The 16,084-nt window shown below is 51.2% G+C and overlaps 5 protein-coding genes across 5 annotated transcripts; all 5 read right to left on the bottom strand.

The window, feature by feature from the left end:
• Positions 1-1,780: 1,780 nt before the first annotated feature.
• M431DRAFT_3994 (hypothetical protein) lies at positions 1,781-5,718 on the bottom strand (the record flags this gene model as incomplete). Its single annotated transcript, XM_024914862.1, has 3 exons — positions 1,781-2,486; positions 2,552-5,497; positions 5,639-5,718. The coding sequence occupies 3 exons, from the start codon at positions 5,716-5,718 to the stop codon at positions 1,781-1,783; spliced, it is 3,732 nt and encodes a 1,243-aa protein (XP_024776569.1).
• A 1,188-nt stretch (positions 5,719-6,906) lies between these two features.
• On the bottom strand, positions 6,907-7,970 carry M431DRAFT_506629 (hypothetical protein). The gene has a single exon (XM_024918833.1). It carries the CDS (start codon positions 7,807-7,809, stop codon positions 7,021-7,023), a length of 789 nt encoding a protein of 262 aa, XP_024776568.1. The 5' UTR covers positions 7,810-7,970; the 3' UTR covers positions 6,907-7,020.
• A 391-nt stretch (positions 7,971-8,361) lies between these two features.
• M431DRAFT_529643 (hypothetical protein) lies at positions 8,362-9,579 on the bottom strand (the record flags this gene model as incomplete). The annotated part of the gene is given in 2 exon segments (XM_024920771.1): positions 8,362-8,777; positions 8,797-9,579. The coding sequence occupies 2 exon segments, from the start codon at positions 9,577-9,579 to the stop codon at positions 8,775-8,777; spliced, it is 786 nt and encodes a 261-aa protein (XP_024776567.1). The 3' UTR covers positions 8,362-8,774.
• A 316-nt stretch (positions 9,580-9,895) lies between these two features.
• On the bottom strand, positions 9,896-11,647 carry M431DRAFT_506628 (hypothetical protein). The gene is made up of 5 exons (XM_024918832.1): positions 11,574-11,647; positions 11,427-11,512; positions 11,180-11,336; positions 10,451-11,124; positions 9,896-10,386 (listed from the first exon to the last, which is right to left on the bottom strand). Exons 1-5 carry the CDS (start codon positions 11,577-11,579, stop codon positions 10,134-10,136), a joined length of 1,176 nt encoding a protein of 391 aa, XP_024776566.1. The 5' UTR covers positions 11,580-11,647; the 3' UTR covers positions 9,896-10,133.
• A 513-nt stretch (positions 11,648-12,160) lies between these two features.
• M431DRAFT_388581 (hypothetical protein) lies at positions 12,161-15,424 on the bottom strand. Its single transcript, XM_024914772.1, has 7 exons — positions 15,009-15,424; positions 14,741-14,944; positions 14,600-14,682; positions 14,350-14,529; positions 14,198-14,290; positions 13,743-14,144; positions 12,161-13,680 (listed from the first exon to the last, which is right to left on the bottom strand). Exons 1-7 carry the CDS (start codon positions 15,154-15,156, stop codon positions 12,187-12,189), a joined length of 2,604 nt encoding a protein of 867 aa, XP_024776565.1. The 5' UTR covers positions 15,157-15,424; the 3' UTR covers positions 12,161-12,186.
• Between the last annotated feature and the right edge of the window lie 660 nt (positions 15,425-16,084).

Genomic DNA, 16,084 nt, shown 5'->3' with positions numbered 1-16,084 from the left:
CGTGTAAGACAATTTCCAAGAGGAGTAATAGTAGGAGAACGAGACAACCATAGGAACACACCACACATTACAACAGCTAGGTAGGTGAGAAAGTTTCATGATACTCGATATTATAATCTTTTTTGAGTACTAGGTAGTTTAGTAGAAAACAGAGATTATCCTATGCTGTTCAAAACCTTTCTCTTCATAGGCACTCAAGCATACCTATTTCCAGATCAAGCAATGTTAAAACACCAACCACTTGATTCCATCCACCTGCATCCAGTAAAATCTCACACGTCTAGGTATATTCATTTTGGCAACTAATATCCACCAATTACCGTGTCCTCCTCCGCTTACCCATAGAGCTTCCACGCTCTCAAAAACAAGTAAAAATCCACCCCATCACAAACACATAAAACATCTATACTAAGAAAGAACAAATATAGCATGAAACATCCCCCAGACCATACATCTAAATATCTCTACACCTCGGCATATATTCATCGTCATAAACGGCATCAATCTGAATCAGCACTCAGTCTTCAAGCATTTCCACCAGGCACTATATTTAGCATCCCCCAATATAAATAGACACCCTCCCCTGCCTTGCTTATAGCACCCAAGCATACCAATATACTACCTACACAGCCAACACTGCCCAACATATCGCTGTCTTCTTCCCCAGCCCCATCTCGAAATCACCCTTACTCGTTGTCCACAATCCAGCTCCCTCAAACAGTCGTAGCGCAGGGCATCATCATCATCAATACCTATTTATGGGGACACAATCAAAACCCCGATCTAACGTCGCAACCCGGATCTACAGTGCGCCAAAACGTAAGCATGGAACAAAATATGTACATTATTAGAAAAAAGAAAAAAACTACTAGGTAATATGTAGCTGGAGAGATGCATTTGCGCACGCAACCTCACGCCCGGCAGATCATCCATAGCCCTCCTCTCCGCCCTTTCCACGCTATTTTCTTACTGCGCTCCCACAATTTACCTGGTAGGCTAACCCCTTTATTATTGCTTGCTACCAAAATGATTATACATACATACTGCCTACATACACACATAACATGGGCAGCAAAAAAAGCTTCATCAAAAATATGATCAATGTTCTTTCTCCCCCGCAATCGCGTGCGATTTCCGTGCCAGGGGCCCTCGAGCATCTCCATCCATGACACCCAGGATTCTAAGAAGCCACGCAACAATGGGCCTTTCTCAATGACCTCGTTCTCGTTCGACTGCATCAAGATGAAATAGATGTTCTTTACTGGTGGATCTCACCATTCGGGTAATCCTTCACAGAATCAGTCCGTCCCTGGACATCAAATATGGCATCTCTACCAAAGATGCCACCATATTTCGTATTCATGCTAGTTCTTGCTACTAGGCCACTAAGGGCCTTCCTTCAACTCCATCCATGTATCTCATTTCGCATGGCGGGCATTAATCCTCGTTCATTCCTCATTGCCACATTTGATTATTTACCTCCAAAATCCTCCCTGTGCCCACGATGACGCGACGACTGTTGACTCGTGGCCGCTGAGGCTGGTTGATTCGTCATCTGGCTTCAACCGGGGTGGTAGATGATTATAGACAGAAATAGAACACTCCAGCGTACCAGATTTCGGTGAGCCAGACGCTGGACGCATCTTAGTAATTCCCTCGTAGTATTCTTCACAAACAAGTGCTTTCGTACCGGCGTTCTCCGTTTCGGTTTTGACCAGCCGTTTCGTGTATATCCATGCTGAACGCATAAGTCAAGTAGTATAGAATTCAACTTTGCCTTTCAGCCGCTGTTGAGAATTCCATGAGACTCGAGCAGGTTACCCAAAGCCCCAAGCTTTACCGGCTTAGTGAGAAACACATCCATCCCACTTCCAAATGCCTCTTGCTGAGCATCTTCCGTTGCTAATCCCGAAAGCGCAATAATGGGGACGGGTGTCAGTCCCATCTGTGCTTCATGTGCTCGAATTTGCCTCGTGGCCTCAAATCCATCCATGACCGGCATGGATATGTCCATTAGGATGCAGGCATACGCGCCGGGGTGTGCAAGGAAGTAATCGACCGCTTCCTTGCCGTTCTTCGCCTCTTGGAATCCAATGTTGCGCTTCTTCATATAAGTGGAGAGCACTCTCAAGTTGATGTAATTGTCATCAACGAGCAAAAAGCTGATTTGAGGCGCGGCGGGCTTATCCCGCCGGACTAGAGACTCTTCCGGGGACTTTGGAGGCGTTTCAGTCTGAGAATTAGTCGATATAAAAGAACCGTCGCTCGTCCATATTGAACCGCTGCTTCGAGATACAGCAGTCGTCGGTCTGGTCAATGGTGGCCTACCGGTACGAGCAGAAGAGAATGTACTTGGCGTTCTTTTGGGCCCTTTTGGCCTCGTGGCCACCATTGGAGTCGAAAGAGGTGCTCCTGGCGAATTGAAGCTGCTCATCCAGCGCATGTATGCCGAATGCAGTGTTCTGGCAAGTTTACGAGGGCCGGTTCTAAAGATTGCAGCGCATGAGTCAACGAGGAACAAGAAAATAGCACCAAAGATGGAGAGACTCACGGTTGAGAAATAAACTCAAAAATGGCAGGAGATGCAGCCTTCTTGAACATGTGTGATTGGCGATAGGCTTGTAGAGCGTTTGAGCACACGACAACATTAGGGGTTTTATCAAATGATTCAAAATCTTCGCTCAGTCTCGCCATGTCCATATGAGACCACAACACAAGGTCCGGCGTGACGCTTGTATCCCGGGTATTGGGGATGATTTCCATATGTAGCCATTCGCGGCAGGTGTTGACTATAGCCGTTTGCCAGTCAGAATTCGCCATTATAACCCGCACACGCAGGCCTTTGAGGTCAGCGACTTGTTCTTTGAACGCCTTGTCTTCTTCATCGGATATTGTAGGGGCCACTTCCACAGGACGCGGTAGCTGCTCCAATGGGAGTGTGACACAGGCTGTCGTCCCAACGCCAAGCTCGCTCCGGATCGAGACATCACCTTGCAGATGAGATGTTATCTGCTGCACGAGACTGAGACCTAGCCCAGCACCAGGTGATAATGGATCCTCCTGGGAGAAGGGACGGAAGAGCCCGTGCTTGAGGAAATCAGGGCCGATGCCTTTGCCGGTATCCTGCACCGTAAATCTAACAACACGCTCTTTCTTGCGGCCCCTAAGACGAACCATTTCCTGCGTAAGTGAAACTGTAATTGTGCCCCGCTTGGTATGCTTCAAAGCATTGCCGAAAATATTCATGACTATACGACGGATGGCCCCCACGTCAACGCAATACGCCCAATTGCACCTGGCATCCATTGAGAGGATTATCAAGACATCATCGAAGCTCCACCTGAGCTCCCCGTTCTTGGTCATCCAGGGTTCAAGCTGATCTATTGCTTGCAGCGAATCCGAGTGATGATTCGCATTTACATCACTGTTGATAGACCCGCTGTGTTCGTCAGAGAGTTGTTTGACGGACAAGTGTAAGAAGTTGAAGCCAGCAAAGACACTCTCGATGACTTCCTCGACAATGTGGTCGATTTGTGAGTCGCGCAGTAGGGATTTTTTGCCAAACTGCCCCAGCTCGAGACCATTTGACGTTAAACTAAGCGCCCTATCATCTCGTCCGGATAGATGGTTTATTCTGGAATATTCAAGGAGGTGGTCCACTGTGTCAAGAAGTGTGCGGGAACAAGTTTCAATAGTGTGGGCAACGTTGCCCTGAAAGATGTCGAGCTTGGTATCAATTAGCAGTTCGGCGTTGAGCAGAATTCCATGCAGCGGGGATCGAAGCTCATGTGAGAGCGATCCAAGAGCATCCGTCTTTGCTTTATCAGCCCGCAAATCCTTGAACCGCAGAATTTCAGACATGGCAAGCATCCCTAGAGCTCTCAGATAACTTAATTCCTGTTCAAGTGAAAAACTTCGAGCTACGTCCTTGGTGCAGATGAATCCGCCGGCATGCCATCGATCTTTCCTGGGGTCCCAGATAGGAACAAATCCTATGCTCCGAGAACCAGGGAAAGCCTTGAGGAGAGCCTTTCCCTCAAGCTGCCTCGCCGAGCTTTTCACTCGTGGCGTTGCTAGATTTATTTCGGAATAACTAAAGGGTAACGGAGAGACGTTCGGGTATGCCTCCGATGACTGCCATGGCTGCTCGTCTTCTGACGAGTCCGATTGTAACTCTCCGTCAGCGCCAAAGTTAAAAATCTGGCCCCTGGGATAACGCCGAAGAAGCTTGGACAGAAAGTTCTCTCTTAGCGAAATGCAGGGCCGACTTGGAATAGCCCCATTAATGCTCGATGCCGTAGACGTAGAAAAGCCAAGGAGCCTACACTGCGACGCAGTCTTACTTGGACGCCTCGCTTCTAGGTCCTCATCGCTACTGCTCGTGGCGGACGACTGGCTTCCATCGTCAGTTGCAGTGCTGTTCTGCGCCGCCGGGGATAGATATGACAGGATCGGGGCTTCGAAGAAAAGGCAGCCCTCCACCTCGATGGACTCTCTGACAATGTTGGCAGCTTTTGACAGAATGACCATTGAGCTTTCGTCTTCTGTCAGATTAGCCATGGATTTGAATTCGGGCCTCGTGGATCCTGAGCTGCCAGCAGAGAATGTACGACGTTCATGGCCAGAGATGGCGTCGTTTGGGCTTAGATTTGCTTCGTTTCCCGGCCTTGAGGCGTCGATTGGATCTGTCAATGTCGTTTTCGGTGACAAGTCGGTCACGAGATCATCCTCTGGTATGTCCTGCTGTTGCTGTTGGAAAAATCGTTGCCTGTGGCTAGGGCTGTTGGGCACTGTCTCCAAGACAACATCATGTGAAGACTTCTGCCCTCCATATATGGTAGCTTTGCCCTCGATAAACGACCCCAAGCCTCTGTTCATTCGCAGATCCCGCTTATGCACAACTTTGAGTCTCTGTGCCTCGAGATGGTCCATGATGGCCCAGGATATGTCTCGTAGATGCTGCGAGTGGGCATCAGTCCAGGTCTTGTTTGGTGTCTCGTTGATGACGCAGTAGACGCCGATGTTGATTCCACGTCGAGTTCGAATCGGTACAGCCGCATAGAACCGAGCCAAAGTGCCTGGCTGGCAGTACGGCTTTTCCGAGAACCGGGGGTCGGTGACAAGGTCATGAGCAATGGTCAGAGGGAGCTGGTTGGGGTTCTCGCCATCGGCCGCATCGAGAGCCTTGTCGCCAAGGAGACTCAGCTCGCAGATTCCATGGCTACGAGGGATGGCGGTGCCACATAGCCAGAGGGGGCGGTCACAGTCGTCACTCTTGAGTGATGGATATAGGCGCTGGGTGGGTGTTGCTTCGGCGACGATGCACTGGCGGTGGGCGTCGAACAGCGAGATGAGGGACCTGTCGGTGCCCGTCTGCAAAGCTCCCAGCTGGGCGAGGCCGGTGAGAATAACGTCGTCGGCGGTAGCGAGCTCAGACGAAGGTGTCGGCTTGCCGGTTTCGTTGAGCCTGACGGCGCTGAGGAGAGACGAAGAATATCTACATGATGATGATGCCACGGGTTAGCACAAAGAAGAAGAGCCTGACCTGATCTGACGATGGCAAGAAGAAGAGAGAGAGAGAAGGGCAGACGAAGAAAAAGAAAAAAAAAAGAAAAAAAGAAAAGAATCTCCAACTCACTCAAACGTCTCTCGCTCTCTGGCCGACTCGGACACCAGCTTGGCAGCCTTCACCTGAGCCCGGTCCGGAATTGCTGCCATCACCGTTCCACAGCCGCCACAAGGTGCACGGATCGCTGTCGCTCGGGATTGGAAAAAACCATGGGGGCGCCGATCACCAACGACTCTCAGAGGCACTATGCAAGGTATATATTGGAGGGTACCCCAGGCGTGTTTTCAGCACCTTGCCACTTGGAGCAGAATCTGCAGTTGCCGCAGCGCTGCAGCCCCTCGAAAAGCTACATATCCCGAGTACCAAAAAAAAAAAAAGAGCCCGTACTCCGTACTAACCTCCGATTATGCAGTTGCCACTCACTGCCTGCTCGTACTACCTTGAGTACCTTACCTTGTAGGTAACTGACAGCTTAACCTTATCGTACAGTCCGTACAGTAGTATAAGCAAAACTTGAAACACAAACAGCATCAGTTTGATTTCATGATTGATCCATATTGGAACTAACAATGTGCCAGCAAAACTCAAAACTACCCCAAACCGCTCCCCCTCCGAAAAAAAGCTGCCAAAGCTGCCCAACTAACTGGACGGGACGGCTAGCCTCCAACGCCAGACACAAAAGAGTGGTGAACCTTGATTGCTGCTATTCCTACTTAGCAGCATAGCCCTTGGAGCTTCTAGACCATGTGCCCACTTCCCATCGCGGAGTCTTTGCTCCCATTTTCATGGACGATTAGCTGATTCTTTGTGCGGCCCCAAATTAGCTACCGCCCTGCTAATCTATCTGAGGTTACAACGCCCATTCTGCCGGCCTTTAGCACCTGTTAGTGCCCTCGTCCGCGTACTAAAACCCAGAGGGTGCGCTTGTGACATTTCTTCAGGTAGGTAGGCCAAGGTCGCGAAAATGCATGAAAAATCGAGATGGTAGATAAAAGATGATACCTACTAGTGCTCACCTTAGGTAGTAAAAGTGATGATGGACGAAGCAGCATGCCTGTGATAGTGGAACAAGGTCTATACGATTACGTAGAAAGGTCACCTGTATCTAGGTAGGTACTACAATGTGGTGACAAAGTCTACCGATACCCACATTAGGAAGTCGTTTATCTTCCATTGCAAATGGCCGCTCCTCTGCTCACTCTGTCAAGGATATGATATCAATCCTTTCATCTTTGTCAGCTGCGCGATTTCCTTCAATCTGGCAGAGAACTCCTCTGCCTCTGATATTTTGTATCTATGGTCGAATCATTCTGACCCCCGCCTGGTATATCCGTGTACGTACCCAACTCCAGCATTGAAATAGCAACAAAACACACCCAAAAAAAAAAAAAGAGAGAGAGAGAGAGACCAAGAGAACATTGAAATAAAAGACACAGCAAGGTGCTCAGGGTTCACAAACACATTTCACCAATAATAGCATCCAGCTGCCGCCTCGCATCCCCTCGTAACCGACTCCCCAGTTGATTCAAGTCAATCATAATCTGATTCATCCTATCTTTATCTACCTGGGAGGCATCGGCTAGAGCTTCGTTGTCAAGATTATCAGACCCCATTGGCTCGACTGGCGGCGCGGCGAGAGATTTGGAAATCGTTGTGCATAGCCTTTTCCGCTGCTCCCCCCTCTGCTCCGCATTCCAATTCTGCAACGAGCGGTTGTATTTCGATTCTTGGACTTCATTATACTGGAGGAGCTGTGAAGTTAATGTTTTGAGGTCGCATGTCGGGTAGAAATCGGTATCAGATTCGGGAGGAGTAAAAGAGTCTGGGTGGCCTGGTTGCTCAGTCGGTGACGATGACGCTGAGGTCGGTGTAAAAGTGAGGTCGTCAAAGCAATTGTCGTCAATGTACATCGAAATGTCATAATCTGCTGTAGCCGCGACCTCGGAATCGTAAGCCAGCCCCCCGCTGGGACTGGCTACCTTGGAGTCCGCAGCGATTGTAACATCTGCTGGGGCAGTCGTCCTGTTTTCTTGTCGTCCTGTATTCGGTGAGAGAAAACATGGTATCCAGGAGTGCTGCCCAAGACTCCAAGCTATTTGCGGGAACTCTTGTGCAAATTGACGACTGACTTCTTCATACCGAGAGAGATTGTCTAGAGCCTCTTGGCTCTTGACAAATCGTTTTAGCGACACAGGCCGCGTTTCATACGGCCGGCGATCAGAGTACGTTCTCTTTGTCATTTGAAGATCGGTGGATGGACTGTGCCCGACTGTGTCTTTCAAGATTGAAACGATAAAGTCGAGTGAAGAGGGATAAGACGAAAAAATAAAAATAAAAAAGTAATGGGTGTGTTTGGTTGAAAAATGAAGACCAAGGAGCAAGAGACGACGGGGAGCTTTACAAGGCGGCGCACAAAATTCGAAGCGTGGGGCATCGATTTTTTCTCCAAAACCGCATCGAAATTCTGATTCCGCGCGGCACCTGCCAGACGTCATTTCTCCAGACAGCAGCTGTACGTGTAAGTAAGCGTCTTCTCCATGTCCGCGTAGTCTGTCTGTGTCAACGTGGGAGCTAAAGCTCCTTCTGTGTGTCTTGAATGGCCGGCGTCCATCCGTGGCTTTTCGATATTCAAGGCAGTCCGAGGGGAAGCTTCCCGACTAGGCAAGAGATCGTCGCCAAACGACCAATGAGTGAGGCTTGAGATGAATCGCCACCTGCATGCCCACCTTGTTCGATGGAACACAAATAGGTACCTAGCACTAGGATGACTAGGTAGCCGGGTAGGTAGATAGCCGGTTGATTGTGGTTTTTTTTTTTTTTTCTCTCCCTCAAAGTGCCCTAGCCGCTGAGGGAGCTGATGCTCCGTCTATGATTATAAACATGTATGTACGTGAGGTGAGCCAATTACCGTTTACTCGAAAGATTAAAGGACAGGGATAGAAGGATAGGCAGTGAGCTATTAAAATCCGTCAACTTGGTACTGGTACCATAGCGCTGTTGAGACGCCATCTGCATCCCCCCAGCGCTGATGAGCTAAACCATCTTGGATTCGGAGGGCTGCGGGACAGTCTGACGAATAAATGCCATATTCAGGACCTCAATAGATAGCAAATGTAAAGACACAAGGACTCATAGATACGGATACAGAGCCTTTCGCAACAGAAGAACTCAATCCCAGCCGCTCACGACTCAATTCCCAGCGCCTTCACTCCCACAATCCTCCCACCCTCGTCATCGCGCGAAATAACAAAGTATTCCGCCCTCGTCAGATCCCTCGCAACTCTATAAACTCTCACATCGTTTCCTTTCGTCGCCTCTCTCACAGCATCAATCACATTGCCGTATTCCCCCTGTGAGTCCCAGTCGACCGGATCCATGATGTCGATTTGCGCATTCTCGGCGTCCCAGTGGTTGATCAGCTTTGCGAATTCGACTATATAGACATAGTTCCAATTAGCTCTTCTGCACAAGTTTCCCCTCCGAATTTTCTCCTTCCACAGACTTGAGGGAACAGTAAACCCCCAATCTTGAAATGGAGTGTCAAGGGCATAGACAAAAAACAACTGACCTTCATCCGGCAACCCTCCCTCACCCTTCCACTTCAACGACACCCCCTTAAACGGCTCATCCGCCTCACTCACGTAAAACGCATCGCGTATAACCTCCGCAATGCTCTTCGGCAGCTCGCTCCCCTCATCCGCAATCTTAAACGCCCTCTGCTGCCCCGCTCCCCGCGAGCTTTGCGCTGCTGCCCTCCCCTCGTCCGCATCCTGGTTCGCCTTGTTGAGGAAGGCCATGTAATCCTCGTCACTCGCCATTTTTCGGGACACAGTATTCGATAGGGTTCGACGTTGGGTGAAGCTCGGCGCAGAGATGCTGTTGTATTGATCTTGGCGCTGAAGATGGATAATAGCTTGCGAGATAGGGTGCGCTATGCGGTTGTTGATATGCAGGGCTCTTCTAGATGGGCAAGAAAACGCAGCAAAGAGGCTTTGTTGGTTGGATGGCATGAGGGAGAGTGGTTGAAGAAGGTTCAAGCAGGTAATGAAAGATGTTTCGTGCTATTAAAGCTGGGGGTCTGGTCAGCTTTTGAGGTGGGGTGACGTCAACGACGAATCCGTTGGAGTTTGAGGCGCTATAGATCAGGTCCGTGAGCACTAGAAACGTTAAAAACGCTGCAAAATTCATCACTCATAATGGTAATATCAGGACTACTTAGAATGAAAGAATTTCCCATAACAGCTGTTATCTTTTTTTTTTACTTCCATAGTTTACAATTACAATCGTGCAAAAATAGATCCAGGTTTCTACAGTAGATTCACATAAGACTTGCGTATAAATGGTCAGTTCTTCTCTATTGGCGTCGCTACTTGGCATGCACATGCGCGGGATTTCCATGATCATAACAGGAAATCTCATTTCGAATTTTTCAGATCTCTAGCTGAAATTCATCTTTTTTCGTGCTCCTCCCATTATGAAGCCCCAAAACCCAGCCCAAAAAGCAAGGCAAACCAAATTCCGACACCAATGCAATGACCCGACGCGCAAAAAGGAAATAAGCTTTTTATGCGGAAGCCAGATCCTTCTTGAGGGTACCCTGGTACTGCTTCTTCTCCGCAGGGGTCTGGAAAGCACCGTGACCGAACTCGGATGAGGTGTCGATCCACTTGAGGCTGATCTTCTCCAGAGCCTTTCTTGAGGTGTGAGTCCACATGGACTTGCGGAGGGTCACAACACGCTTCTTGGTACCAGGGATAGAGCCCTTGACCATGACGAAGTCGTTGTTGATCTCACCATAGCGGACGAAGCCACCGAGACTGCAAGACAATGTTAGCAATTATATACGCTGATGAGCGGTGCAGAAAAGGGTAGTAAACATACGGAGTGATCTTCTTCTTGGTGACATCAATGTCAGTGGAGGCGTTGTCGTCAGCATCACCCTTGCCGATTCTGTAAACCTTGTGGTTGACAGAGGTACGGTGGTGGTAACCCTCCTGACCGGCACGGGCAACAGTCCACTGGACGTGGGAAGGATGCCAAGCACCGATACAAGCAACCTTTCGGAGACCCTTGTGAGTCTTACGGGGGAGCTTCTTGGTGCCCCAGCGGGCGGTGACACCGCTGAATCCATGACCCTTAGTGACGGCGATAACGTCAATGACCTCATCCTGCTCGAAGATGGTGTCGACGGAGACGGGCTTCTCGAAGAGGTCCTTGCCGAAGTCGACCTTCTCGGCGACGGAGCCACCGTTGACCTGGATCTCCATAAGGTGGGCCTTCTTCTGCTTGAGGGGGGTCTTGCGGATCTGGGTGTGAGCCAGGATACGGACGACGGTGCAGTACTTCTTGATGCGCTCGAGCTCGCGGTTGATGGAGGCACCGCTGTTGTCGGAGTGCTTCTTGGCGTACTTGGTGAAAGCCTTCTTCTTGCTCTTGTACCAGTTCTTGTAGAATCGGCGCTTGACTTCGTCGCTCAAGTGCTCAGCCCACACGGTGGTGAGGGATCGCAGACCACGGGGAGTCTCGATGTATCCCACAAGACCAACAACGATCATCTAAAATAAGATGTTAGCCATAGGCACATAGCCAAGCGGGCTGCATTGTTCGTACAGGGGGGGTATCAATGATCGAAACAGCCTCCACAACTTCCTTCTTGTTCGCCTTCGCGCCGGGTCGGTCGAGGTCACGAACGATCGTGGTCATACCGGCCTTGTAGCCCATGGCGGCGGTCAGGTGGACGGGCTTCTTGGGGTCATCCTTGGGGAAGCTGCCAGTTTCAATTGATTAGCGTTGTTCCTTGCGATATCCTCGGATTGGATGCATATGAAGTTTTTTTTCGTCTTCTTCCAACACTTACGACTTGACCTTTCCGCGGTGGCGGGCAGCGCGCTTCCGAGGCAGATAAGCCAAGGAGCCGTGACGGGGAGCCTCGTACTTGCGGTGCTATTCTGATGTTAGCATCATCGTGGGATATCTGGAGGTTCTTTTCGGTATCTTCACATACACTCATTTTGGGCTGTTGTGTGGTGATGAGTTTAGTATGAAAAATTGACGAAGCCTGCGCGGAGCAGAAAAGTGAAAAGGGCTTTCAGGAAATAATTTGTGGGCGAAATTTAAGCGAGACCTGATGTGAGGTCCAAATTTCAGCGCTAGCCGTATATGGCGCAAGGGCCACTTCAACCAATCAACCACTACTAAAATTTTGGTACGGACAAAAGGGCGATGGCTCACGTGACTCAAGGTCTCCAGCACAAGCATTCTGCGGGACAAAGCATCACAGAGGAACCAAGCTGAGTATAAGACACAGTACGGATACATCCCCAAGGGCCACAGAGAATTGGTCAAAAAAGTCATTGAGATTTAAAAAGGACTACACCTATGGTACGGAAAACGCTCCCTGGCGACAGTTTGTTTTAGCCAAAACCAATGATCCGTCCCCCATTGCCATCCGTCAAAATCGTCCCGTAACATATGAAAAACTAAGTAGTAATACTGGGGTTGAAAGTCTGATATATAATAAAGAAAAGAAAAGGGGGGAAGGGACACTGAAACAAATCGCCACGTAAAAGACCTGACTCATAAATCCCATCCTCTCTTGGTCTGCATGTCAAAATGTCTTACTCGGTTTTGGGCACAGGGCCAGAAGCAACATTGACGTTGCTTGCAGAAGACGCTGGGGCCTTCAAGTCAGTTGATGCTGCCGGAGGCCCAGAGCCATTAGTCAGGACCACCGTCTTCTTCTCGTCTTCCCCGCTGTCATCATAGTCCTCGTCGACGTCCATTTTCCTAGCAGCACGCTCGGGTTCAGAGGCTGGTGGAGGAGCTGGGCGAGCTGGGGGCGCCTGTTCGGCACGGGGTTCTTCCTTAGGAACAACCGGTGGCTGGGGTTTTTCGTGGACAACACCAGTCATGGGACCTGATCCTGGCTGCATCGGCGGCAGGTGGTTTGAGCTCACACTGTGACTTTGCGTGTGATGAGCGGCCTCGGACGGGTGATAGGTCTCCGTCTTGTGGCGCGGTTCATCGGACCTCCTGGGCTCTTCAGGACGACGTTGCTCCTCCGTCCGGCGAGCCTCCGACGAATTGCGGCGGTATGGGTCGCGGGGAGGGGTTGGAGAGGGCCTGCGGTGTGCCAGATCGCCCAGTCGTGCACGAGTCTCCTCATTAGCCGGCTTCTTGGCCACAGACTCCTCTTCCCACTCGCGATGCCTCTTGGGTCCTACAGACGAAGGCCGGTCCTCCATGCGTTGAGCAGGAGGCTCAGAGATCGCCGCAGGCGGGGGAGGCGGCGGCTGTGTGTTGTTTTCGGGAGCACTCTGGGGTGGCATTTCTGGATGGTGGGGGGCATAGTGAGGTGGCGGGGGAGCTTGGTGCTGGGGATAAGCCGACTTGGGGGATGGCATGCGGTTGTCGTGAACTGGAGGGCGGCCGTCGGTAGTGCGAGGGCTGTTGGCCGTCCGGAACGGAGCCATTGCATTCGGAGGCGGGTTGGCATTGTTAGGGTTATTGGCAGCAGGAGCCGACGAAGGCGTCGAGCCATCCCAGTTAGGATTGACAACACGTCGGGAAGGAGCCGGTGCGGGAGCCGGGGGTTGAGACTGAGGTGGTGGCGGAGGAAGAGGCTGGGCATATTGATGGGCTTGGGGAGGCGGTGACGGGCCACGACGCGATGGGCCAGGTCTGTTAAGCTCAGGGTATGGCTGGCGTGAAGGCGGCTCTTGCGGAGGAGGGCTAGGCTGCCGGAGAGGCGGCGCTGGACCACGGAAAGGCTCGCCGGCTCTGCTCTCATAAGGGTTGGGCGGTTGGGGTGGCGGGTTGACGTTGGACAGCCTACCAGCCCAGCTCTCACCAGCTGCCTGAGTGGCAGCAGGGGGACCAGCGGATTGTTGCTGCGCGGATCCTCCCCATTGAGGAGGGCCTGTAGGACCTGTCTGATACGTTGAAGGATGCATGTCGGCAGGCTGAGGAGCAGCAGGTGGCGGACCGCCATTTGTACCGCCGGAGCGAAGAAGCTGAAGGCGAGCTTTAATGTGTGGGTTACCCGGATCCAACTCTGCTGCCCGTTGATAAGCGTCCAGTGCATCGGCAATCTGGTTGTTGCACGACTCATACTGCTCCGAGTCAGTGATCCGCTGTGTAAGAAGTAGATAGTGAAGACAGCAGGGTGACTTACGAGAGTGCCGAGGTCATACCAGACCTCAGAAATGTACGGGTTGAGACGAATAGCCCGTGAGTACGCGTCCAGCGCATCTCGATATTGGTTGATCTGATAATACAAGACACCAATAGAACACCAGAACGTGGGGTTCTTACCATCCCGGTATACGGCTTGTTGGTATGCTTCATATGCCTTGGGATACTTTTGCTGCGACATATAGCAACGGCCTAGGAGATACCAGCTTTGCGCATCTTGGTTGTCTGCCGCGACAGACTTCTCCAAGTACTGGATGCCACGTTCTTGAGAGTCATATGCCGGGCTCTGTTGGTGGTAGAGCCAACCCAATTGCTGTAGAACCTTGGCGTGGTTGGGCGACTGGTCCAGTACGCGCTGGTAGGCGGACTTGGCGCCATCAAACTGTGAAGCAAGGTTAGCATACCATGCAGTCGTGGTGAAAATGAGAAGCTCACGTCTTTCTGTTGCTCATGAACGTGGCCAATCTGGAACCAGATGTCTTCCTGGGTAAGAGGCCCAGGAGGAGAATTGACAATGTATTTGAAGCACTGAAAAGACTGTTAGTCAAGATGGCTAGAGGGTTGCTTAGTTTAGGGCATTGCCTTACATCCAGGCTCTGGTTGAACTTCGACTGTTGCTTGTAGATTATGCCCAGTCGGAAGTATATTTCGTTGGCCTTCTCAAAGTCGGGTTGGATGGTCATGACCTGAGAAAATGCTTCCTCGGCATAGTCGTAGCTGCCATAACGATCGTACAATATACCAATACCGTACCACAACATTGGGTCCTACCATGGTCACAGTTATTACCCAGATCGCCAAGCAAAAGCCAAGCTGTCTAGCGCGTCATCCACATACCTTGGGATCCCGAAGGTTGACGAGCGCCTGCTGGTAAGCGTCGTATGCCTTTTGTAAGTTTTCAGTCATCAAGTAGCAGTGGCCTGTAGAGCATTCGATGAGCTAAATCCAAAGAATCAGTGTAGCGGTGACGCGGCATACCGAGATTTCCCCATGCTTCGCCATTGTTCTGATCGAGCTGGACAATGGCTCGGAAGAATTCGAGAGCTTTGTCAAAGGCCTCGCGACCCTTGAGGAGCATGCCAATCGCGTTCATTGCGGCGGTAGAGTTTGGATTGGCCTGCAGAGCTCGTTCATAGGCGTGCATGGCCTCGTCAGGAACGCGCAACAGCTCAGAGAAGCTTCCTGTTCAGGGTGTCAGTCTCCAAGCTTGGCCTGGGTGAGCTGGTAGGTAGGGAAGGGTTCATACCGATCTGCAACCAGACAGCCTCATTCATAGCCGCAATCTGGTGCGAAGGGTTGAAGTGGTTTGGCTGGACATTCTGAGGCGGTGCCACGGGAGGGGGTGCCTGATGCTGCATCTGCATCATCGTGGGTGATGGGTGATGGTTCGCCATCGCGACGCACTCGGCAGCGGATTATCGCGACAAGGCTGGCGGTGTAGGTTGAATAGCGCGGGCCTGGACAGATGAGTCTCGACGCGACGGCGCGAAAATCTCCGAGCTGGTGATTGCCGTGTCGATTGAAGAGCGATCGCTGTGGCAGCGGTCCAATGGCTTGGATACAGGCACCGCTGAAAAAGCACCCGCGCAGAGCAGACACTTAATTTATGGCGCCAGTGACAGCTCGGCCCGACAAAAGAAAGAATGAAGAGTAAAAGAATACGCAAAGTAGAAATGCAAGCGAAACGGAAGGCCGGTGAGGCTAAAATTCTATGCGGAAGGATAGTTGAATAGTTGGTACCGTGGAGGCACGTCAAGATCCACGAACCCCCGACGCTGCTTGCTATGGCTGCGAGTTGTGATGGAGGGGAGAAAAAGAGAACGGGTAATGGGGAGAGAAAAGGCTGGTCTTGTGGAGGACGGACCTGCGCTGCTGAACCGACAAACTTACCTTACCCATGAAAATGATGAAAATGGGAGGGAAAGGATGGCCTACAGCCACGGAGGGCGTGGCTTGTTGTGGAGCGGGGCCACTCTGGTCAAGTGGGGCCTTTGGCTGCTTGGCGGCTTTGGCTCTTCCTTGCCGAGTAGGTAAAGTGGGGGTGTGGGCAGGGTTCTGCGAGAGATGGTGTGCCAGTACGAAGGTACCCGGGTACACACGCTCAGGTACGTACCGCTGTAGTGCCCGAGGCTACCACCAGCAGCCCACACACACTCTGGGCTGCGAAGGGTTAAAAAGCTGGGGGGAGACGGAGACTTGAGAGCCTGGGCACCCGAGTTGACGCAGCTGCCGTGGCTCTCTATTTGCAGGCCATCCACGAGTATATGCATAAAGCACAGTAATACGGCCATGTACATAGGCGAGGGGCTAGGCTAAGGCGGC

The sequence above is a fragment of the Trichoderma harzianum genome, assembly GCF_003025095.1.
Source record: "Trichoderma harzianum CBS 226.95 unplaced genomic scaffold M431scaffold_4, whole genome shotgun sequence".
Lineage (NCBI taxonomy): Eukaryota > Fungi > Ascomycota > Sordariomycetes > Hypocreales > Hypocreaceae > Trichoderma > Trichoderma harzianum.
This window is presented reverse-complemented; position numbering and strand designations above follow the sequence as displayed.

Coding starts and splice junctions, on each gene's coding strand:
- M431DRAFT_506628 (XM_024918832.1), bottom strand. Junction 11,337..11,426: donor CACCGCGGAAAGGTCAAGTC/GTAAGTGTTGGA, acceptor TGAAACTGGCAG/CTTCCCCAAGGATGACCCCA. Junction 10,387..10,450: donor ACCAAGAAGAAGATCACTCC/GTATGTTTACTA, acceptor ATTGTCTTGCAG/TCTCGGTGGCTTCGTCCGCT.
- M431DRAFT_388581 (XM_024914772.1), bottom strand. CDS start 15,156: ATGGCGAACCATCACCCATCACCCACGATGATGCAGATGCAGCATCAG. Junction 14,945..15,008: donor GGCTGTCTGGTTGCAGATCG/GTATGAACCCTT, acceptor CACCCTGAACAG/GAAGCTTCTCTGAGCTGTTG. Junction 14,530..14,599: donor TCAACCTTCGGGATCCCAAG/GTATGTGGATGA, acceptor TGACCATGGTAG/GACCCAATGTTGTGGTACGG.
- M431DRAFT_506629 (XM_024918833.1), bottom strand. CDS start 7,809: ATGACAAAGAGAACGTACTCTGATCGCCGGCCGTATGAAACGCGGCCT.